At 51.3% G+C, this 20,008-nt stretch overlaps 1 protein-coding gene across 1 annotated transcript in view; it reads left to right on the forward strand.

The window, feature by feature from the left end:
• KIRREL3 (kirre like nephrin family adhesion molecule 3) overlaps positions 1–20,008 on the forward strand; it is a 308,280-nt gene that overhangs the window by 209,050 nt on the left and 79,222 nt on the right. The window contains exon 5 of the mRNA XM_068977330.1: positions 4,946–5,095. Coding sequence (XP_068833431.1) covers positions 4,946–5,095 — 150 coding nt within the window. The remainder of the gene's footprint in view (positions 1–4,945; positions 5,096–20,008) is intronic.

Below are 20,008 nucleotides of genomic sequence, written 5' to 3' on the forward strand. Positions count from 1 at the left end.
TAGCCTATAGCCCACCAGGCTCTTCTGTCCATGGGATTTTCCAGGCAAGAATATTGGAGTGGGTTGCCATTTCTTTGCCAGGGGATCTTCCCAACACAGAGGTCACACCCACATCTCCTGGATTGGCGGGCAGATTCTTTTGCACTAAGTCACCTTGGAAGCCCCCTTTTGTCCATTAAAGGGGACCAAGTTGATTGAAAATGCAAAGAAAGCTGGTAGGGCTTAGAGGTCATCATGCGATGGGGAGAAAAGAAAATAAGTGTTTGAAATAAACTCCAGGCCTTGTTCAGCCCACCCAGGCTGGTATTCAGCAAAGATGCACTGGTGGGCTCTGGTGCCTATTGATGACTGGTGTCTGAGCTGCCCGGTTGGCACCCATGCCCTGTCACCTGTTAAGGATTGTAAATGTCAACCCTTACCCCCATACAGATGTCTTTGCAACCCATCCTCTCCCCTGAGAAAAAAAGGACTGAAATCATCTTGGTCACTCACCCATCAGTCATTGCAGTTCTCCCCTGGCGCGGGTCGGCATGCGGCGGTTTACTAAGCTTAGCATGAACTGTACAATGCAGAACAAGGGATATGGGTGTCCCTGACATCAAGGAATGTCTGGGGGTGGAGAAGGACAGAAAAATATGTATTCAACTGAGAAGTAGCTTTGCCTCTCTCCTGGTGTACAGCTGCAAGAAAATAAAAATCGAAGTGCACTTGGGAACAGGATGGTTGGGAAATTAATATTTTAAAATGTGAGTTATGTCTTGCCAGAAATGTATATTGAAACATTATAGCAATGGTCAATAGCATCCCGAGGTTTGAGTGCTACAGCCCAGCTGAGCATGGATAAAATACACAATCACATCTCCAAAATATACTGTGCTGCCATAAAATTTAAGTATTATGGGAACCAGCCAATTTCAGGGACTCTGAACTCCCTTACCCGAGAGGAACTGGGGAAATGACACGATCTTCCCAAACCAGAATGGTTCACACTTCACGTGGCCCTGAGCAGGCTCAGCACCGCTGCTGGGTAAGAAGGCTCTCTGGGTTCCTGGTCAGTTGTTTTCAGCTTCAGCCAGGGACTGGGTTCTTGCTGGGTCAGTGGCCAAGAGGAGGCCCCAGGTCACTGTGGATGGTTCCAGGGTGGTCATTGCCATACAGATAATTGACCCTCTGGCATCCACTTCCACAAATGACTTTCTGGGACCAGAGACTGGGTCTTGCTAAGTGCTAGAGGGCAGAACCTTCTCATGGACTGAGGTCTGCTTCCTCTCCAACCTGACTCCATTGATAGAAGGAAGTCTGGTCCTTTCATTGCAGAACCAGTGAACTCAAACTCTTAGTAACATATTTTCTCTGGATTTGATCACTTGTCCCAAAATAGCATCATGACAGTGATGACAACTCTATGCTTAATAAACATTGTTTGCTTGCCTGATAAGAAAGTGAGTGTAACAGTGCAGCAAGCACGAAATATGATTGGGCCCAGGGTTGTGGGGTTTGGGTCTGCTGCAGCTCTGCCCTCTTCTATTTTAAATACGTGGCTCCATCCAGTCCACCAGGAATGATCCCTAACTGAAGACCGATCTTCCTGGCCACCGAGACTGGAAAAAAATCAGTCGAAGGAAGTGATTTATAAATACACTCCCTCGTATTGATAGAACATTTTTCTTCTAAGAAGCTCAAATTCTTCTCAGACATTATCTCATAAATCTACAATGATCCATGGGTTATAAAAAAGAAAAAAGAAGAAGGCTTTTTCTCTTTTTACTTGGCAGGTAAATAAAGTCACAGCTGAGAAAGAAATTGATTCAAACATATCTCAAGCCCAATGCATGAGAAACACTGAAAGCAAGAAGAGAAGGGGGCAACAGAGGATGAGATGGTTGGACGGCATCACTGACTCAGTGGACCTGAGATCGTTAGTGAAGGACAGGGAAGCCTGGCGTGCTGCAGTCCATGTGGTCACAAAGAATCAGACTCAACTTAGTGACAGAACAGCAAGTTCATGGGATCCTGACTCCCAACCCCCAAAATGCTTGTACCCTGTCTGTTAAAGACAGGAACCTCTCTGGCTACCTTACATCACTGTGATGTTCAATTTTTAATTTATTTATTTTTAATTGGAGGATAATTGCTTTAAAATATTGTGTTGATTTCTGCCATACAGCAACATGGATCTGCCATAGGTATACATATGTCTCCTCCCTCTTCAACCCCCTTCCCACCTCCCAGCCCATCCCATCCCTCTAGATTGTCTCAGAGCACCAAATCTGAGCTTCCTGTGTCACACCGAGTTTAAACTAACACTTATAGACTATTACTGTGTCAAGTCCTTTATACAGATAATCCTATCTATTCTTCCCCATACCTCTATGAGGTACCAGCATTGTCCCATTTTACTGACAAGGAAATGGAAGCACAAAGCAGTTAGAGTAACTTGCCCAAGACAGCAGAGTTAGGGACTGATCGAGCTGACATTAAAACCCAGGCAGTTTGTCTGTAGAACCCAGACTACCCATAATTTTACCTCCCCTGAGAGTAGCAAAAGAGAGTAACGTACTAGTGGAAGGAGCTAGAACTTGCTCTGAATCTGTGATTCTGGGCCTGTGTTTTTCAAAGATGCTGCCAGTCCTCAGAACAGCATCACAACTCGTCGCCTAATTAGGCAAATACAGACAAACCCATCACTGATGTTTTCAGCAGCTTATGAGAGAAGAAGGCGGCTGCTGTTGGCTTGTGAGGCAGCGAAACACGAGCTCCGGCCAGGATGCCTACAGGGGGCCAGGAGCTGGTCACAGGGCAGCAGGTCGGAGGGGCTGGGGGCCGCCCACCGGCTACACTGACGGCAGCTGCAGCAGGGAGAGGCTGGACCAGTGCCCACGTCCAGCTCCTCACCGGGCCCCATGGAGAGCCAGCTCAACTCACCCGGGCTCCTCCCCAAAGCCCAGCAGAAGGCAGGAAGGGCGGGCAGGAGGGGAAGCCATGCTCTTGGGGCTACAGCTGATGGCCCTATAGCATCTCCCGCCAGGCCCGAACAGCTGTGGAGAGCATGCTGGGGACAATCCTAGCCATGAAGACGGGAGCCTAACAGGCTCAGCCACACAGGATGCACCCCAAAAGCATACTGGGGATTCTGGCGGAGGATCACTGCTGCCTCCACTGACCAGGAATGGGTACCCCTTAACAGCCCACCCCCAGGGAACACTGCGCTCCCGTCTGGAAGACTCGTAGGTTATGGGGGTAAGAGGGGCCCCAGAGCACCTAAGAAATCTCCTCTGTAGTGGCCATGACAGGGTATCATCCCACATCTGCTTGAATACAGCCAGTGACGGGGACCTCACTACCACCTTTGGCAGCCCAGATCTCTGCTAACACCAGTACATTGCTAACAGTAACCTAAAGTGTGCCCCTGCACTCATTGTGCCCCTTGATCCAATCCTTAGAAGCTATACAAACACGTCTAACCCCTACTAAGAGACTGAGAAAAGTTTGAAGAGAGCTATGGCACGTCCCTTGTCTGTTCCTGTCTCTCAAGCCTTAGTCTTCTCTTTAAAAGGCCAAACGTGCCCAACTGCCTCCTGCTGAGAACTCACTCTGCCCCAGTGAAGGCCCTTCAGAAACAGAAGCAGTTTGGGGCTGTCAGAGGGTGGACGGGCCTCTGGAAAGAGAGGGACCCTGTATGTGGGGACACGCGGAGGTCGGGGAAAGGGGTGCATGGAAAACAGGTCCTGTGGAAAGGAACTAAGATCGAGGGCCCAACAGCAGTGGAGATGCAGACGCAGAGAACTGACTTATGGACACAGTGGGAAGGGAGGAAGGAGAGGCCGAGACGAATGCAGAGAGTGGCATGAAAACATATGTACTGCCTTATGCATAATAAACAGCCATGGAAACTTGCTATATGACTCAGGGAACTCAAGCCAGGGCTCCCTAACAACCTAAAGGGGCAGGAAAGGGTGGGAGGTGGGAGGGAGGTTCAAGAGGGAAGGGACATAGGCATAACTATGGCTGATCCATGTTGATGTATGGCAGAAACCAACACAATATTGTAAAGCAATTATCCTTCAATTAAAAATAAATTTAAAAAAAAAGAAGGTCGAGGCCTCAAGACCTGGGACAGAGAGGCTCTGCCCAACCTGGCAGCCACAGCCCCTGATGTATTTCCATTCGACTCATGGAGCCCCAGGAAAACTGCTTACTGATTCATCATGCTCAAGCCTTATTCATCTATTATTCATCGCCAGTGGTATTGGAGGCCCCCAATTTTTAATTGCCCTGAGTGTCACCTAAGTGCTTAATCAGGCCCTGGGGTCCCGGGGGGTCATAGTGAGAACGACCAAAAAAGAGTCCCTTACAGCTCAGAGTGGCCAGAGGCTCCTGGGCTCCGGTGGGCCGGCCTGGGTCGCTAGTTCCTGTCCCTCTGCAGCCAGAGTTTTCCCCCACAGCCACTCTTGCTCTTTTTCCAAGCATTTCTGTTTCCTTCTTCTCTCTCCCCCTGACCCTGTCTTCTCTGTGCCTCTGAGCCTGGGTCTCTGTCTTTCTGTGTGTGTCTCCTCATCAGGATGTGTGTCTGCTTGGCAAGCCTCAGAGCCGAGCATGCTGCGTTCCAGGGTGACAGCCCATCGTGTCTGTCCATATTCAGCTCCTTCCGGCTCTAATAGCAGCTTCTCCGACATCCCTAAACTTAAAACCTGCAGTACCTTTATGCACACACACACACACACACACACAGACTCGCTGTCCTATCTCCCTGGGGAAGCTCACTTTTGTGCTCCTTACACTGAGATCAAGGCCCTGCGCTATCTCCTCCTGCTCTGCCTGCCCTCTAAGACCAGCCCCCGCACCCCGCACCCCTACCCGCTGGATGTCCCGCCCACTGTGCCCGTCAGTCATGCCGGCTTCTCCACCCCGCCCCGCCCCCCTGATGCACCTGCCTTCTCCACAGGTTACCCGCAGTACCTGGTGGTAGGGAACCACCTGTCAGGGGAGCATCACTTGAAGATCCTGCGGGCGGAGCTGCAAGACGATGCCGTGTACGAGTGCCAGGCCATCCAGGCGGCCATCCGGTCCCGCCCTGCGCGCCTCACCGTCCTAGGTAAGAACCGTCCTTGCGCCCGGCCAAGGATGCTGTGAGAAGCAGCCAGGGCTCAGCTCCAGAAATCGGGCCAGACTGGAGGGGCCTGCCCACTGGACAACAGGGCTGCTGCCCACCGAAAGGGGGAAAGTGAACATCCCTGTGCTGGACATCGGAAGGCCAGTGCCAGCCGACCCCTGACTCTGCCCAACTCCAGCGTGTTTGACTGCCACTGAGAAAGCGAAAGAGGGCTCCTGGGTGCTTGTTTATTCAGTCAGGAAGCGTGTTCTGTGCACATGGTCTAAGCCAGGCGCTATGTTTGATGATGGAGACCCAGAGAAGAAGGGGGTGTATCTTTGAGTCCCTCCTTTATGAATTGCCCTCTCCTGGTGCTGGCAAAGCCCCATCTAGCCTCCTCCCCCATCAGGGTCTCCTGGTGATTCCAGCATCCACAGCGACCACCCTGGCCATGCTCCTTCCCACCTCCACTGCTCCCTGGGAATCCCGGCTCTCAGCGGAGGCCCAGGCTGGCTGCCTACATCATCCCCAGGAAAACCATTACAGGTTTTTAGGCCACATCACACCTCTGCCCCGTGGTCTTTCTTTATCTCAGTTTCCCTGGGGACATCCTCCTGAAGAGGTCCCCACTGCTGGACCCAGGCACACCTGCCTAGAGACCAGGGGACGGGCTCAGCTACCCCCTCAACCACCTCATCCTCATTTAGAGTTCAGCCCCATCAACTGCCTCCTCCCGCCAGCTGTCAGCATGGAGCCAGGCCTGCTGGGGGCCAGGCCGGTGCATCAGTAATAATAGCTCACTTTTGCATCGCGCCACACAGCAACCCTTTCAGTCCCTCCACTTACGTTACCTCGCTGTTCCGACGCTGACCTGGGGGATGGGGAAGGTGGCCCCAAGTGAGGATTTGAAGCTCCTAGAAGCAAAGGGCAGATGTGGGGGGGTTGCACAGACCGCCAGAAGTGGGAAGTCCACCCCCACCCCCCTGGCCCGCCACTCCCTGCCCCGAGCAGCTGTTGAAAAGTCTGACAACAGGGTCAACAGCTGGGGTGCTGCCTCCTCGCCACCGGGCAGCTGAGGCACAGCTGCTCAGAGATGAAATATTTAAGAGGGCATCAGGTCTACATGGCCAGCACGCTGGGATAGGCCCTGGAGGACCACTCACCCAGCACGGAGCTTGGCTTCTTGAGACGGGGAGGAGAAACTGGGGGCCAACCTCAGAGACCCCCTTCAACCTCTGAGTCTCCCCCAGAAGGAATGAGAGAAATAAACCTTCTCTGGAGGGTCAATGAGCTGGGGTCCCTTGACCAGGAAGTGGCGGGCCCCCTGTGTCAGGGGGAGAGTCTGCCACCTGCGTCTCTCTTGAGATATGGCTGAAATGGGACCCGGCCTTCGATTGCTGTGGGGATTGAGGGAAAAGAGAAGGAGGATTTAGTGCCTAATATATTTTCTGATCTTTGAGGATTGCAAAAGGCCAGTATAGATTTGCTAAGCAGAGTTGTCTTTTTTTCTTTTTTAAGAGGATTCTATTTTATTTGGGAGTTGTGGGGGCGGGGGGCAATGCTGACTGTGTCTCTTTTGCTGCGCATGGGCTTTCTCTAGTTGCCTCGAATGGGGGCTGCTCTTCGTTGCCGTGTGCAGGATTTTTATTGTGGCGGCTTCTCTTGTTGTGGCGCACAGGCTCTGAGGTGCGTGGACTTCAGAAGTTGTGGCACAAGGGGGTTAGTTGCTTCGCAGCATGTGGAATCTTCCCAGACCAGGGATGGAACCAGAGTGCCCTGCATTGGCAGGCAGATTCTTAAGCTCTGGACCACTAGGGAAGTCCTGGGTTGTAACATGTTTATCTCCAGAGGTTTTACAGCACCATGCTCCACTCTTGGACCCCCTTCTAGAGGGTGAAAGTGAAAGTCACTCAGTCGTGTCCAACTCTTTGCAACCCCATGGACTATACAGTCCGTGGAGTTCTCTAGGCCAGAATACTGGAGTGAGTATCCTTTCCCTTCTCCAGGGGATCTTCCCAACCCAGGGATGAACCCCCGTCTCCCACATTGCAGGTGGATTCTTTACCAACTGAGCTATCAGGGAAACCCTTCTAGAGAGTATCAGAGATGCTAAACTGAGAGGCCCCTGAGCATTGCCCACTCCTGACTTCACACAGGACTTAAGACAGATGGGGATGCCTCTGGTCCTTAAGTTCTCATCCTGGGATCAGAGCTTCACCTGGTCATACCAAACCACAGGCCCCTTTTCATCTGTACTATCTCAGGTAGATTACAAAGTGTAAGTCCAAGTTACCCCAGATATTTTACAGATAAGGAAGTTGAGACTCAGAAAGGCAAAAGCTCTCATGGGAGGTCACACAGCTCACTTAACATTCAAAACAGACCCCCGAGTTTCCAACTCCAAACCAGTGCTCTCTGCCCAGTGTCCATATTTCTAAATGCCAGAAGGACTGCCTTTGTCTGGTTGGTGAAGAGCCAGGCTTCTGCGAGCAGAGCCCAGGGTCTGATCTGAACAGACTTAATGTTGTCTTGGGTCACATCTAGAGGCATTTCAGCCCTCCGTCTCCCTCTCCACTGGCCTGACCTTTCACTGCCTTCTGGGCAGAGCTGGTTTGTTGGGGGAGATGGTTTGTGAGTCGGGAGATCAGCTGAGGAGGGGAAAGATGGAGTTTCCAGGAGACCCCAGCAGGATGGCCTGGGTGGAATTCCTAAGGCCAGAAAGTGAGCCTAAGCTGGCGTTTGTCCATCAGCCTTTCATACAGACCACAGCTCCACTCCTCCAACTTCCTCAGACTCTGCCACAGTCTTCCCTGACTCCTCAAGGGTACCCTAGGTCCCCATCTCTCACCTGTTCATGTAGGTCCCCAGCCCTGAATGGTCCTGTGAGTCTCCACCCTAAAGATAGTCCTATGGGTCCCCTCCCTGAGCTGGCCCTGCAGGGCTCTGGCTGAGTTTCTCTGTGGCACGCAGCCCCAGCTACTGCCCTGGAGGGCAGCCCTGCCTGCAGACACTGACCTAGCCTTTTGGAAAGGGAGCCTGGTCTACTCACAAAGGAGGACCGACGGGGCTTCTCCAGTGCCAGTGGAGGAAAGAGGGCTGTTCCTACCCTGGCCAGCCAGCTTCTCAACCCAGATCCCATCTGCTTTGCCATGACATCTCAGCCTGGGAGTGTCCCAGCCAGATCCCCAAGGCTGGGAAAGGGGGATCCCAAGGGGGGATGCTGCCTTCCCTGTGTCCCAGGAATGAGAGAGGTTCCTAATTTTGTCTGCATTTTCCTGGATAGATTTTTTATTAAATAAAGAGCCTTATTAGAACCTGCAGAAGATGTGAGAGCAGAATCAGGTGGTATTCCAGCAAAATTGCAAAGCAAACACTGGCTGGACCAGAGGGAGACCCCCAGGGGTCTTCCATCAAAGCACCAAGTGAGAAGGGCAAATACAAGAGATTATATAGCCAACAGATGTGCATTGTTAAAATATGCATCTGCCGGCAGCCTGCTTGGAGAAGCCAAAGGGCTAACTCAGAGTCTGCAGTGCTCCAGGGAGGGCCTGGGAACCCGGCCCGGCAGCCAAGCCTAGAGTCACAGACACGTTAATTAGCCTTGTGTTTTCAGCTCTCAGATGCAGTCAGGTGGGGAGCAACTGTGAGCTGAGGGTCTGCTACCCCAGGGAGACAGAGGGAGGGAGCCAGGGAGACAGAGAGGAAGAAGGGGAAGAGGCAGCTCCTATGAAGCTGAGCAAGGTAAGGACTGGGCACCCTCCCACCCCCAGACCATCCCTGGAATCATGGTATTAGAGACAGGGCCACAGGCCTGGAGACAACAGTCATGGTCCTGCCATTAACCAGCTGTGGGCTGGTCACTCAGCCTCTCTGAGTCTTTCCTCATGTGTGAAATGATACACACTCCTGTTTCTCCCACTTGCAGGAACCTCTGAACTGAAAAGTACCAAAACCATCGCAGGGCCAGTGGGGTAAGGGGGCAATAGCATTTGATCCTCCTAACTTCGTGAAAGCAGGATGGCAGGAATCTGGGGAGGGGACCCAGAGCTGGAGGACATGGGCACCAAGGATCTGATCAACAAACATTTGCTGAGCACGTATTAGGTGCCAGACACTAGAGACTCATTAGTAAATGAGAGAGAAAAGCTCCCCTGCCTAGTGGAGCTTGCGTTCGAGCAGAGAGGCAGTCACTGCACAATAAACATTAAGCCAGCACGTTGTGTAGCTGCGTAGGATATCAGGTGGTAACACGTGCTGTGAAAATGAGGAAGCAGAACAAGGTAAGGGGGATTGAAAATCAGGGGCTGGAGGAGGATTGTGGATGTCAAGTTAATTATTAAAAAAGGGATTTTCCCAGGCTTCCTATCCTATTTCCCTCTTCTTCCTGATTCGTTTTAATATTAACTCTACTGCCTTGTGGCTCCCAGTAGAAACAACGCTTCCTACATCAACATGAATTATTTAACGACGGAGAGGAAGTCAATTTAAATCAAGAGGGCATCTTTAAGATGATGTAAACCCCAAATACTTTGGGGCAGACAAATAAGGTCCAAATTGTCTTCCCTTCATCTCTGTCTGCAGCTCTTCCAGCTGGGGAGCTCTCAGGCCTGGACGTCCACAGCGCCGGCGGCATCCCCCAGTCCCCAGTCCCCTAACCTTCTGGGCAGGTGGCTCCAGAGAGAGAGCACAAGCCAGGTCCCACAGCAAAGGCAGGCGGAACTGAAGCGGGTCAAGAGCACCGGCTTCTAAAGTCATTCTCTCAGAAACCGGTGGTGAGAGCGCCACCCGGTCACCCTGTCAGGGATGAGGGGCGCAGTCTGAGCAGATCTTCAGGGGTGAGGAAGCACCACCATAGATCAAAGCCCAAGCTCCCTCCATGGCACGCAGGGCCCCCTAAGGCCTGCCCTCAGCTTGCTCTCCAGCCCCTGCTCCCGGATAATGACCAGCTCGCGGGGCCCCCTAAGGCCTGCCCTCACCTTGCTCTCCAGCCCCTGCTCCCAGATAACGACCAGCTCACGGCACCCTCCAACTCACCACACCCCTGTGCTTTAGCTCACATGTGCTTCCGCCTGGAATGCGCTTCCCAACCTCTCTTCTCTTGGCCGCTTCTTGCTCACCTGTCAGGATTCATCTTAGATATCGCCTCCTCCAGGAAGCCCTCCCTGAAAGCCACATGGCCTGGCTGTCCTGCTCTGGGCTCCCTTAGCCTTCTGCCCCATCTCAATTACAACACTTGCCACGTTCTGTTGAAAGCCACTGTTCACACGTCTGGCTCCTACATTGGGTGTCTGAAAGGCAGTATGCAGCCTTCACGCCCAGCCTACCAGCACGTACCAGGGCCTCAGATAGTGTCCCCCAGGTGACTGTAGCAATAGAGGTGGGACTGACTAGTGGCATCATACTGACTCTCACCATGAGAAAAGTACCTGGTAGATAATACATCCTCGATACACAGGAGAGTTGTGTTGTGTTTATAGAGGCAACACGGCTTCACAGTTAAGAGCCCACAGCCAACTTGCCTGCACTTGAAACCTGTGGTGTGACCTTGGACAGGTATTCAGCCCCTCTGTGCCTCAGTTTCCTTGTGTGTAAAATGGGGAGGTAATTTTATCTGTCCCCTTAGTCTTAGAAGATTTCATGAAATAATACACATTAGGCATTTCTCACAACAGCACCTGCTATGCCACAAGGCAGGCAGGCATTGGCTGCCGTTACTATACCTATTGTTGTTACTGCTATTCCTGCAATGCAAAGAGAAACCAACAAGCGACTCCTCCTTCCTGCGGGATCAGGCGGTTGTGTCCCAGAGAAGTGGTTCCATCCAGCAGGCAGGCAGAAATCCACGAATCCTGCAGCCCTCTCCAGGCTCGTGCACCCGGAAAGACAAGCAGAATTGATTTTCTTATCTCCTCATTAAGTGAGTTTTGCCTGGGCCCCGGCTTGGTCTTAGGTGCCGTATCGCATTTGTGCTGTGCGTCTGCTTCCTGCCACATTCATTACCCTGCAGTCACCCCCAAATTGGGGCAGCAAGCAAGCCGGAGGTGGGAGAGAGAAGAGCAAGAAAAATCTCCCTTCTCTCCCAACGCTGCAGGAGAGAGGTGGTGCCCTGGCGGCTGTGTTCCTAGCCATGCACACCCGCGCCCACCCCAACCTGCTCTTCCCACCCTCTTCCTGCTCCCCTGCCCTCTTGGGAGCCCAAGCCACCCCAACCCCCCCTGGGCCAGTGGCAGATTCTGCTTCTCCCCCTGTTTGGCCACTGTGCGCCCCTCTTTGACTTCTTGCTCTAACTCTGTGCCCAACTGCTCTTGTAGGTTACAAGGCGGGCATGGCTTTAGGGATCATTGAGTTACTTGAAGCTGACGAATGGTCCCTCGATTCCAAATTACAGTATAAGCTCCCTGGGGGTGGAGTCTTGGTCTCTGAGGTCCACACTTGGATTCAAGGCCAGATGCTCCCTCCAAAGCAGTTGCTGATGGGAGATCAGCAGAGATGGGGTGTCTCCCTGGAGGTCCCTGTAGCCTCTGGGTGGTGTGTGGACTTCAGAGCTGAGTCACGATGGCCCTCTTTCTGTGTCTAACGGCGCCCCCCACCACGGTCCCCCATTTCCTCTAATCAGCCATGTTGCGTGGAAAGGAGCCCACCCTCATCTCCTTGTTCTTCATCTCAGCCTCATTGAGCTGTCAGGAGAGGCCGCTCCTCCCTGGCCAGGGCCCATCCATAACAGAGGGGAGTGCAGGGAAGAAGGGGACCCACAGATGCTGGGCAACCCCCCAAGGCTCCAGAGAGGTTGGAGACCCCTCAGGGATGGAGTCAAACCCAGCGCTTCCCCTCTTGGCCTGCATGTAGGTGGCAGGGGGCAGGCAGGTCCCTCTGAAAGGAGAGGGAGGCCTGATGCAAGAGGTGCACACACACCCCCTTACCTCACCCAGCATCGCCAAGGGCAGTCGGAACAGACTCAGCCGATGAGAGAAGAGCTAAGCTGTCTGATCAAGTGGCCTTGCCGAGGTGACCTGATGCCTGATGTCACCTTGGGAAGCTCTTACCACTCAACACTGGAGGTGCCCCCACACAGCCACCCCAGGGCCAGCCCCTCCCCTCCCATTCCAGCATCTCTTGCCTTCAACCCCAGCCCAAGGGAAGGCAGGAAGGTTAGTTGGAGTCCACCCAGGGTCTGCTGTATGCAAGGCGCTCAGCTTCCTGCTCCTGCCCTCCACCACTCCATTTCTAGTTCCTTGCCCCCCCAACACCGCCCCCCACTACCACTAAATGACCTGGGCTCTCCGGGGCAGCCCTGCAGTCCACCGTGCCCGGGGCACCAGCGCATCTCCAGGTCCAAGTGGGACCAGGGCCCTGGCCCGGAAGTTAGGCAATGAGCGTCATTGCCCCAGTCCCACCACTGACCAGCGGTGAGCCATGGGATCCCCAAGTTTAACCTCTTGGGACCCGCTTTCCTTCTCCTGGGGAAAAGAGGAGCTGGAAAGATGACATGCAGAGCCACTCCACAGTTTGTGCTTCTTTCTCATTCCATCCTGGTTCAGGGGTCATTGTTCCCTGAGTCCTTTCCCCTTGCTCCTGAGAGCAAGGATAGTATGTCCTTCTGCTGCTGTAATCAAGCATGATGCTGAACAGACTCCACTGCTCAGCCGAGAGGAATGTGGGCTCAGACCATGGAGATTTGCAGAAATCAGGCCCTGGATCCTCTGGCGTCCACCGTTCAGTGTGAAACCGGCAGCTCCCTGGCTGTGTATGAGATTCCAGACACTTGCCTGTCGCGTTCAGAATGCAGCTGCCGCGAGGTGGCCCGCACCAGTTCCGCCATCACTACTGCCTCTGGCCTGGACTTGGCCTCCCACCCCTCTCCCGCCTGAAAGAGCCCCGTCAAGCGCCTGCCTCTCTCCAGGTAGCCTCCTGGGTCCTCTGTCAGGAAACCTAACTGGGTCCCTATTTGTGCGTCCGTATGCACGGTGCACGAAGGACAAATGGACTGGTGTGCACACTTACCCACACACACACACACACACACACACACACACACACAAGTTCACAGCTTGGCAGATTCATCAGTGCCCCCATGGTGGAAAGACACAAGGCCCCTCAATTAAGACTATAGTCACTGCTGCATGCTAAGTCACTTCAGTCGTGTCTGAGTCTTTGCAACCCTGTGGGCTGTAGCCCACCAGGCTCCTTTGTCCGTGGGATTCTTCAGGCAAGAATGCTGGAGTGGGTTGCCATTCCCTTCTCCAGGGGATCTTCCCAACCCAGGAATCAAACCTGTGTCTCTAACATCTGCCTTGGCAGGCGGGTTCTTTACCGCTAGCGCCACCTGGGAAGGACAGTCACTGTTGGGAAATGGAGAAATCTCAGTGATGCCACAAAAGTATTGACAGGCCCAGAAAAGGATGGCGCTGGTGGCACATGTCAGCCCAGCACAAGGCCCACTTCTCTACCGAGTCCCCTTAATGAGAAATGAAGCTGAGGGAAAAGTCCTAGCAGACTTAGAGGGAGGGGCAGGGCCAGCCAGGCCCCCAGGGGCGAAGGGCCCCCTCCTGGCTCCAACCTGTGGGGCAGAGTGGGTGTCACCCCTGGGATTCTGCCCAAGCCCAGAGCTGGGGAGTGCCTGAAAGGCCAGGGCTGGGCAGGGAGACCTTGAAAGGGTAAGAATAACTCACTACTTCTCCACGCCGACCTCAGCCCAGCCTGAGAGGAGGGTTTCATGGCAAATTATGGATTTAAAACTAGCCATGAATTTCCATTACAGCATGAAATGAGAAAGGAAAATGCCACTAAATGGAAGCCTTCCCCCAGCAGCCAATGGGCAAGGGAGGGTGTCGTGTTAGGAGGAAGGAGAGAGACGAGGCTACACAACCCGAGGCAGGCTCCCAGGAGCACTTCTGAGAGCCCCCACACCGGGGCCCACGGAGGACCCCACAGAGATGGAGGATGTGATGCCGCCAGCAGGAGCTGGGAGCCAGTCTCTCCCCACGGGCAGTTTTCTGCAGAGGAAGTATGCATGGATCAACGTCAGGACTAGGGGCGGCCAGAGCTTTGTCATCTTGCCGCTGTGTCGCAATGAGCCCCGTGTCATAGGTCCAGCTAGAGAGGAGCAATTCAGGGACCTTGACCCACTGCTGGGCCATCCACACAGGGGGGCTTTTTACCCCCTCACCATTTCTGGCAGGCAGGCCTGAGGTTTCCTTTCGCAGATGCAGAGGCTGACATACGAAGAAGCCCATTCACTTGCCCCAGGTCACTCAACAGTTAAGAAAGAGAGCTAGAATCTGAACTTGGGTCTTTCTGACTCGAAACCCTTTGCCCTTTCTTGCTGAGTCATGTCCCTCCCCTTTCCCCACATTCTGTTGAGAATTACTGCTGCCTGACTCCTCCCCTTACGATCACAGGTCTCTTTCCAGCCCCAGGAGCTCCGGGAACCCTGTCTGAGCCCTGTGGCCACCCAGGCCCCCAGAGTCAGAGGGGCAGCCTTGCACAGAGAACCAAGGCTTCAGAAAACCCTTCCTGGCAGCGCTGTTCCCCAGATGCGCCTTGGGAGCCAGGGCCCCTAGACCCACAGCATCCATTTTCCGTCCCATTAAGTCTCATCATCAGGGGAACCGCCAGCAGCTTCTTTTCCCATTGCTCTGGGTCTCTAAATTATTCTGTCCATTGCGGGGGAGGTTTTCCTGACTGGGAAGTTTGTAAGCCCCCAGAAACCCGCATGACTGCCTCCGTCTCACGAAAATACATAGCTGAGCCCCACAGCCCACAAAGACTGGTTTCCAAAGGAGTGCCACGTTTTCACAAGTCGATCAAGGTGTTTGTAAATGTTTATTGAAAGGGAGAACTTTCCATATGTAAATATGGCAGGAGCCGTGTGATGTGAGCAGCTGAGAAATCACCAGTGCCAGGAATACCCTTGCAGCCTCCAGGGTGGAAGGCAAGAAACGGGGCACAGGCTATGACTTCACAGCCATCCCTCTGAAAGAGCTGGCCCTGCTTGAGCCCCAGACACACCCTCCGCTCGCTTCCCCTCTGTCTACACACAGAGATAGACACACATTCAGCAGGATGATGGAGGAAACTTGTTTTGCACATGGGTCGACGGCCGTCTGCAGAGAAATAAGCTGGGGTATGCACAATCCCTTTAGAGGGAAAACAAGTCCCCTCTGACTCTGCGAGACAGACAACAGTGGGCTTTGAGCAAGGGTCACCTGAGACTACCCTGTCCCTCCTCCTGCCCCAGCCGCAAATACCAACTTGACCTGGGCAACAGTTCTACTAAGAACCAATAGAAGCCCCCCAGAACTAAACCTTGGTTAGACAATGTTAGAGCTGGAAGTGTTGCCAAAAGTGGGGTCTGGCTGCCCGCCACTTGAAGGCTAATACTCAAGAAGCAAAGTTGGTAGAAAGGAAAGTTGGCTTTATTCCAGAGGTCGGCATCCGAGGAAGAGGGTGGACTTGTGTCCAAAGGTTGACTCCCTCAGTGGGCAAGGGCTTCTAAAGGGGAGTTTCCAGGGTTTGTAGGTGGAGGGAGGTGGTCCTCTTGAAACTGGTCATCAGTGGTCTGACCAGTGTCAGCTTGACTCTTTTAAGAACAGTTAGTCTTCAGTTCCTGGTGGGCTGCCATCAATGGGGTCGCAGAGTCGGACACGACTGAAGCGACTCAGCAGCGGCAGCAGCAGCAGCAGTCTGCAGTTCCAGGGCCAGTTTGTTCCCCTCTCTTTGAGGTCAGTTCTCAGAATTGTTGCAGCGTATGTCATGGCTACAGTCTGATCATCATGTGATTAACTTCTACTGGAGCGACTGAACTGAACTGAACTGGGTGGAGGTTCTGGTGTCTGCAAAACAGCTCACAGGATATGGCTCAGAATATTCTCTATAGCTCTTGAGGGGAAACTGAAAGTCCTGGACTTTGCTTAATGACTAAACAATTACTATTTTTTGTCCTGTTTAGCTGTTTTCTTTTGCTTCTCCATTTTCTCACTTCTCTGATAAAACTTCACCTTTGGTTAAAGTTTTTCTACAGACAAAAGGCAGGCGGAGGACAAGGGGGAGACAAGCCATAGGGTCCTGCTCCATTTCAGAAGAAATCTGCCAATGAAGGCTTCTTCCTTCATTCTTTTTCTTTTTTAATATTTATTTTTATTATTTATTTATTTACTTGGCTGAGCCGAGTCTTAGTTGCGGCCAGCAGGATCTAGTTCCCTGACCAGGGATTGAACCTGGACCCTTTGTATTGGGAGTGCAGAGTCTTAGCCACTGGACCACCAGGAAAGTTCCATTTCATTCTGTGTTTTCAATATACCTGTATGCACCTTCTGTAAGCCTGGCACTATCCTAGGCACGGGAAATGTGTATATGATCAAAACATTAAAATCTCCTGCCTTCATGGAACTTATATTCTAGCGAAGGGAGTGGGCAGTAAACAATAAATATAAGAAGAGAATGTTATAGTTTATTAGAAGGTGTTAAGGGCTATCAAAAAATGTAAAGCAGAGTGTAAGAGATAGGGTTTCCTGGAGAAAAGGGCAAGTTGAGCAGTCAGGGTGGACTTCTCAGAGGAGGTGACATTTTTCATCTTCCCCCTTATTTTTTAAGAGTTTTACTGAAGTTAATTTATATGCCACTAAATCCATCCCTTTTACTTACACAACTCAATGGTTTTCAGTGAATATATAAAGTTATACAACCATGGCCATCACCTATTATTAGGTCATTTCCTAAAAAAGATCTCTCGTCAATCTCTGCTCACATCTCCAGGCCCAAGCAACCACTGATCAGCCTCGTGTCTCCATGAATTTGCCTTGTGTGGGTATTTCATACAAATAGACTCTTAAAATAAGTGGCCTTTGTGTCTGGCTTCTCGAGTTAGCATTACGTTTTTGAGACATCTGTGTTGTAGCAAGTGTCCATAAATGATTCCTCTTTTTGTGTGATATTTATTCACGTGTTCATTTGGCTGCATTGGGGTCTTAGCTGCAGCACACAGGACCTGTCGCTGGGTCATATGGGTATCTCTAGGTGCTCAGGCTTCGTTGCCCCGAGGCATGTGGGGTCTTAATTCCCTGACCAGGAATGGAACCCATGTCCCCTCTTTGGAAGGTGGATTCTTAACCACTGGACCACCAGGGAAGTCCTGTATTCATATCTTTTTATCGTTTAGTAGTATCCCATGGTATGCTGGTGGTGGCTGTTCAGTCGCTCAGTCATGTCCAGTTCTTTGCGACTCTATGGACTGTAGCAACCAGGCTTCCCTGTCCTTCAGTATCTCCTGGAGTTTGCTCAAACTCATGTCCATTGAGTCAGTGATGCCACCCAACCATCTCATCCTCTGTCTCATCCTCATCTCATCCTTTTTCCTCCTGCCCTCAGTCTTTCCCAGCATCAAGGTCTTTTCCAATGAGTTGACTCTTCCCGCTCAAAGTAGAGCATCAGCTGCAGCACCGGTCCTTCCAATGAATATTCAGGGTTGATTTCCTTTAGGAATGACTGATTTGACACCCTTGCTGCCCAAGGGACTCTCAAGAGTCTTCTCTAGCACCACAGATGGACCTTCTTTATGGTCCAACTCTCACATCTGCACTGGAAAAACCGTAGCTTTGACTGTACAGACCTTTGTCGGCAAAGTGATGTCTCTGCTTTTTAATACACTGTCTAGCTTTGTCAAAGCTTTTCTTCTAAAGAGCAACTGTCTTTTATTTTCATGGCTGCAGTCACGGTCTGCAGTGATTTTGGAGCCCAAGAAAATAAAGTCTGTCACAGTTTCCATTTTTTCCCCATCTATTTGCCATGAAGAGATGGGACCAGATGCCATGATCTTCATTTTTCGAATGTTCAGTTTTAAGCCAACTCTTTCACTCTCCTCTTTCACCTTAACCAGGAGGCTCTTTAGCTCCTCTTTGCTTTCTGCCATTGTATAGTTAGATATATTTTGCTTATTCTTTCATCACCTGATGGACATTTGAATTGTTTCCAGTTTGAGTCTGTTATGACTAATGCTGCTATGAGCATCCACACTCACATGGTGGCTCAGTGGGTAAAGAATCCACCTGCAATGCAGGAGCCACAGGTTCAGTTCTTGGGTTGGGAAGATCCCCTGGAGGACAGCATGACAACCCACTCCAGTATTCTTGCCTAGAGAATCCCATGGACAAGAGGAACCTGGTGAGCTACAGTGCCAGATACTACTGAAGTGACTTAGCGAGCACACACGCGCATTCACATACAAGCCCATATATATGTATGCGTTTTCACTTTTCATGGGCAAGATTCCTAGGAAGTGAAATAGCTAGACCATGTGGAAAGCTTACACTTACCTTTTTAAGAAAGTGCCAAAGTGGCACCAACCTTGAATTCCTGGGGGAATCCCATTTGGCCACGGTGTTCAATCTTTCTTTTTTATGTTGCTGCATTCAGTTTGCTAATTTGGGACTGAGGGCTTTCAAGGTTTCCAAAGTGGCTGCATCATTTTACTTTCTCCCCACCAGCAGCGTATGAGAGTTCCAGTTTCTCTACATCCTAGTCCACACTGTGTATTGCTTGGCTTTTCCATGATGACCAGCCTAGAGGATGGAAGAGGTATTCCGCTACACTTTCAGTCTGCATTCCTCTAATGACTTATGTGTTGAGCATCTTTGGATCTGCTAATTATCCATTTTTTATTTTCTTTGGTGAAGGGTTTATTCAGATCTTTTGCCTATGTTTAAATTGCATCATTTATCATATTATTATCATTTGTAAGAGTTCTTTGCACACTCCAGATACAAGTCCTTTATCAGATATATAATTTGCAAATATTTTCTCTCACTCTGTAGCTTGTCTCGTCATCTCCTTAATGGTGTCTTTTGAAGTACAAACGCTTTTAATTTTAATCGAGCCCGATTTACTAGTTTCTTTTGTTTCATGGAGTGTGCTTTTGGTATTCCATCCAAGAACTCTGTCTAACACAAGGTGGCAAAAATTTATATTTTCTTGTACAAGTTTTACAGCTTTAGCTCTTACAAATAGCCCATGATTCATTTTTTATGTTTATCCTTTTTAAATGTATTCATTTTTTAATTGGAGGATAATTGCTTTGCAATGTTGTGTTGGTGTCTGCCACACATCAACATGAATCAGCCATAGGTATACACATGCCCCCTCCCTCTTGAACCTCCCTCCACCCCCCACCCCTTCCCACCCCTCTAGATTATCACAGAGCACCGGGTTGAGCTCCCTGCATCATACAGCAAATTCCCACTGTCTAATTTACACGTGGTAATGTACATGTTTCAACACTGCTTTCTCAATTCATTCCACCCTCTCCTTCCGCAGCTGTGTTCACGACTCTTTTCTCTATGTCCGCTCTATTCAGTTCAGCTCAGTTCAGTCGCTCAGTCGTGTCCGACTCTTTGCGACCCCATGAATAGCAGCACACCAGGCCTCCCTGTCCATCACCATCTCCCGGAGTTCACTCAGACTCACGTCCATCAAGTCCGTGATGCCATCCAGCCATCTCATCCTCTGTCGTCCCCTTCTCCTCCTGCCCCCAATCCCTCCCGGCATCAGAGTCTTTTCCAATGAGTCAACTCTTCTCATGAGGTGTCCAAAGTACTGGAGCTTCAGCTTTAGCATCATTCCTTCCAAAGAAATCCCAGGGTTGATCTCCTTCAGAATGGACTGGTTGGATCTCCTTGCAGTCCAAGGGACCCTCAAGAGTCTTCTCCAACACCACAGTTCAAACACATCAATTCTTCAGCACTCAGCCCTCTTCACAGTCCAACTCTCACATCCATACATGACCACAGGAAAAACCATAGCCTTGACTAGGCGGACCTTAGTCGGCAAAGTAATGTCTCTGCTTTTGAATATACTGTCTAGGCTGGTCATAACTTTTCTTCCAAGGAGTAAGCGTCTTTTAATTTCATGGCTGCAGTCACCATC

This window comes from Capricornis sumatraensis, chromosome 8 (assembly GCF_032405125.1).
Source record: "Capricornis sumatraensis isolate serow.1 chromosome 8, serow.2, whole genome shotgun sequence".
Taxonomy (NCBI): Eukaryota; Metazoa; Chordata; class Mammalia; order Artiodactyla; family Bovidae; genus Capricornis; species Capricornis sumatraensis.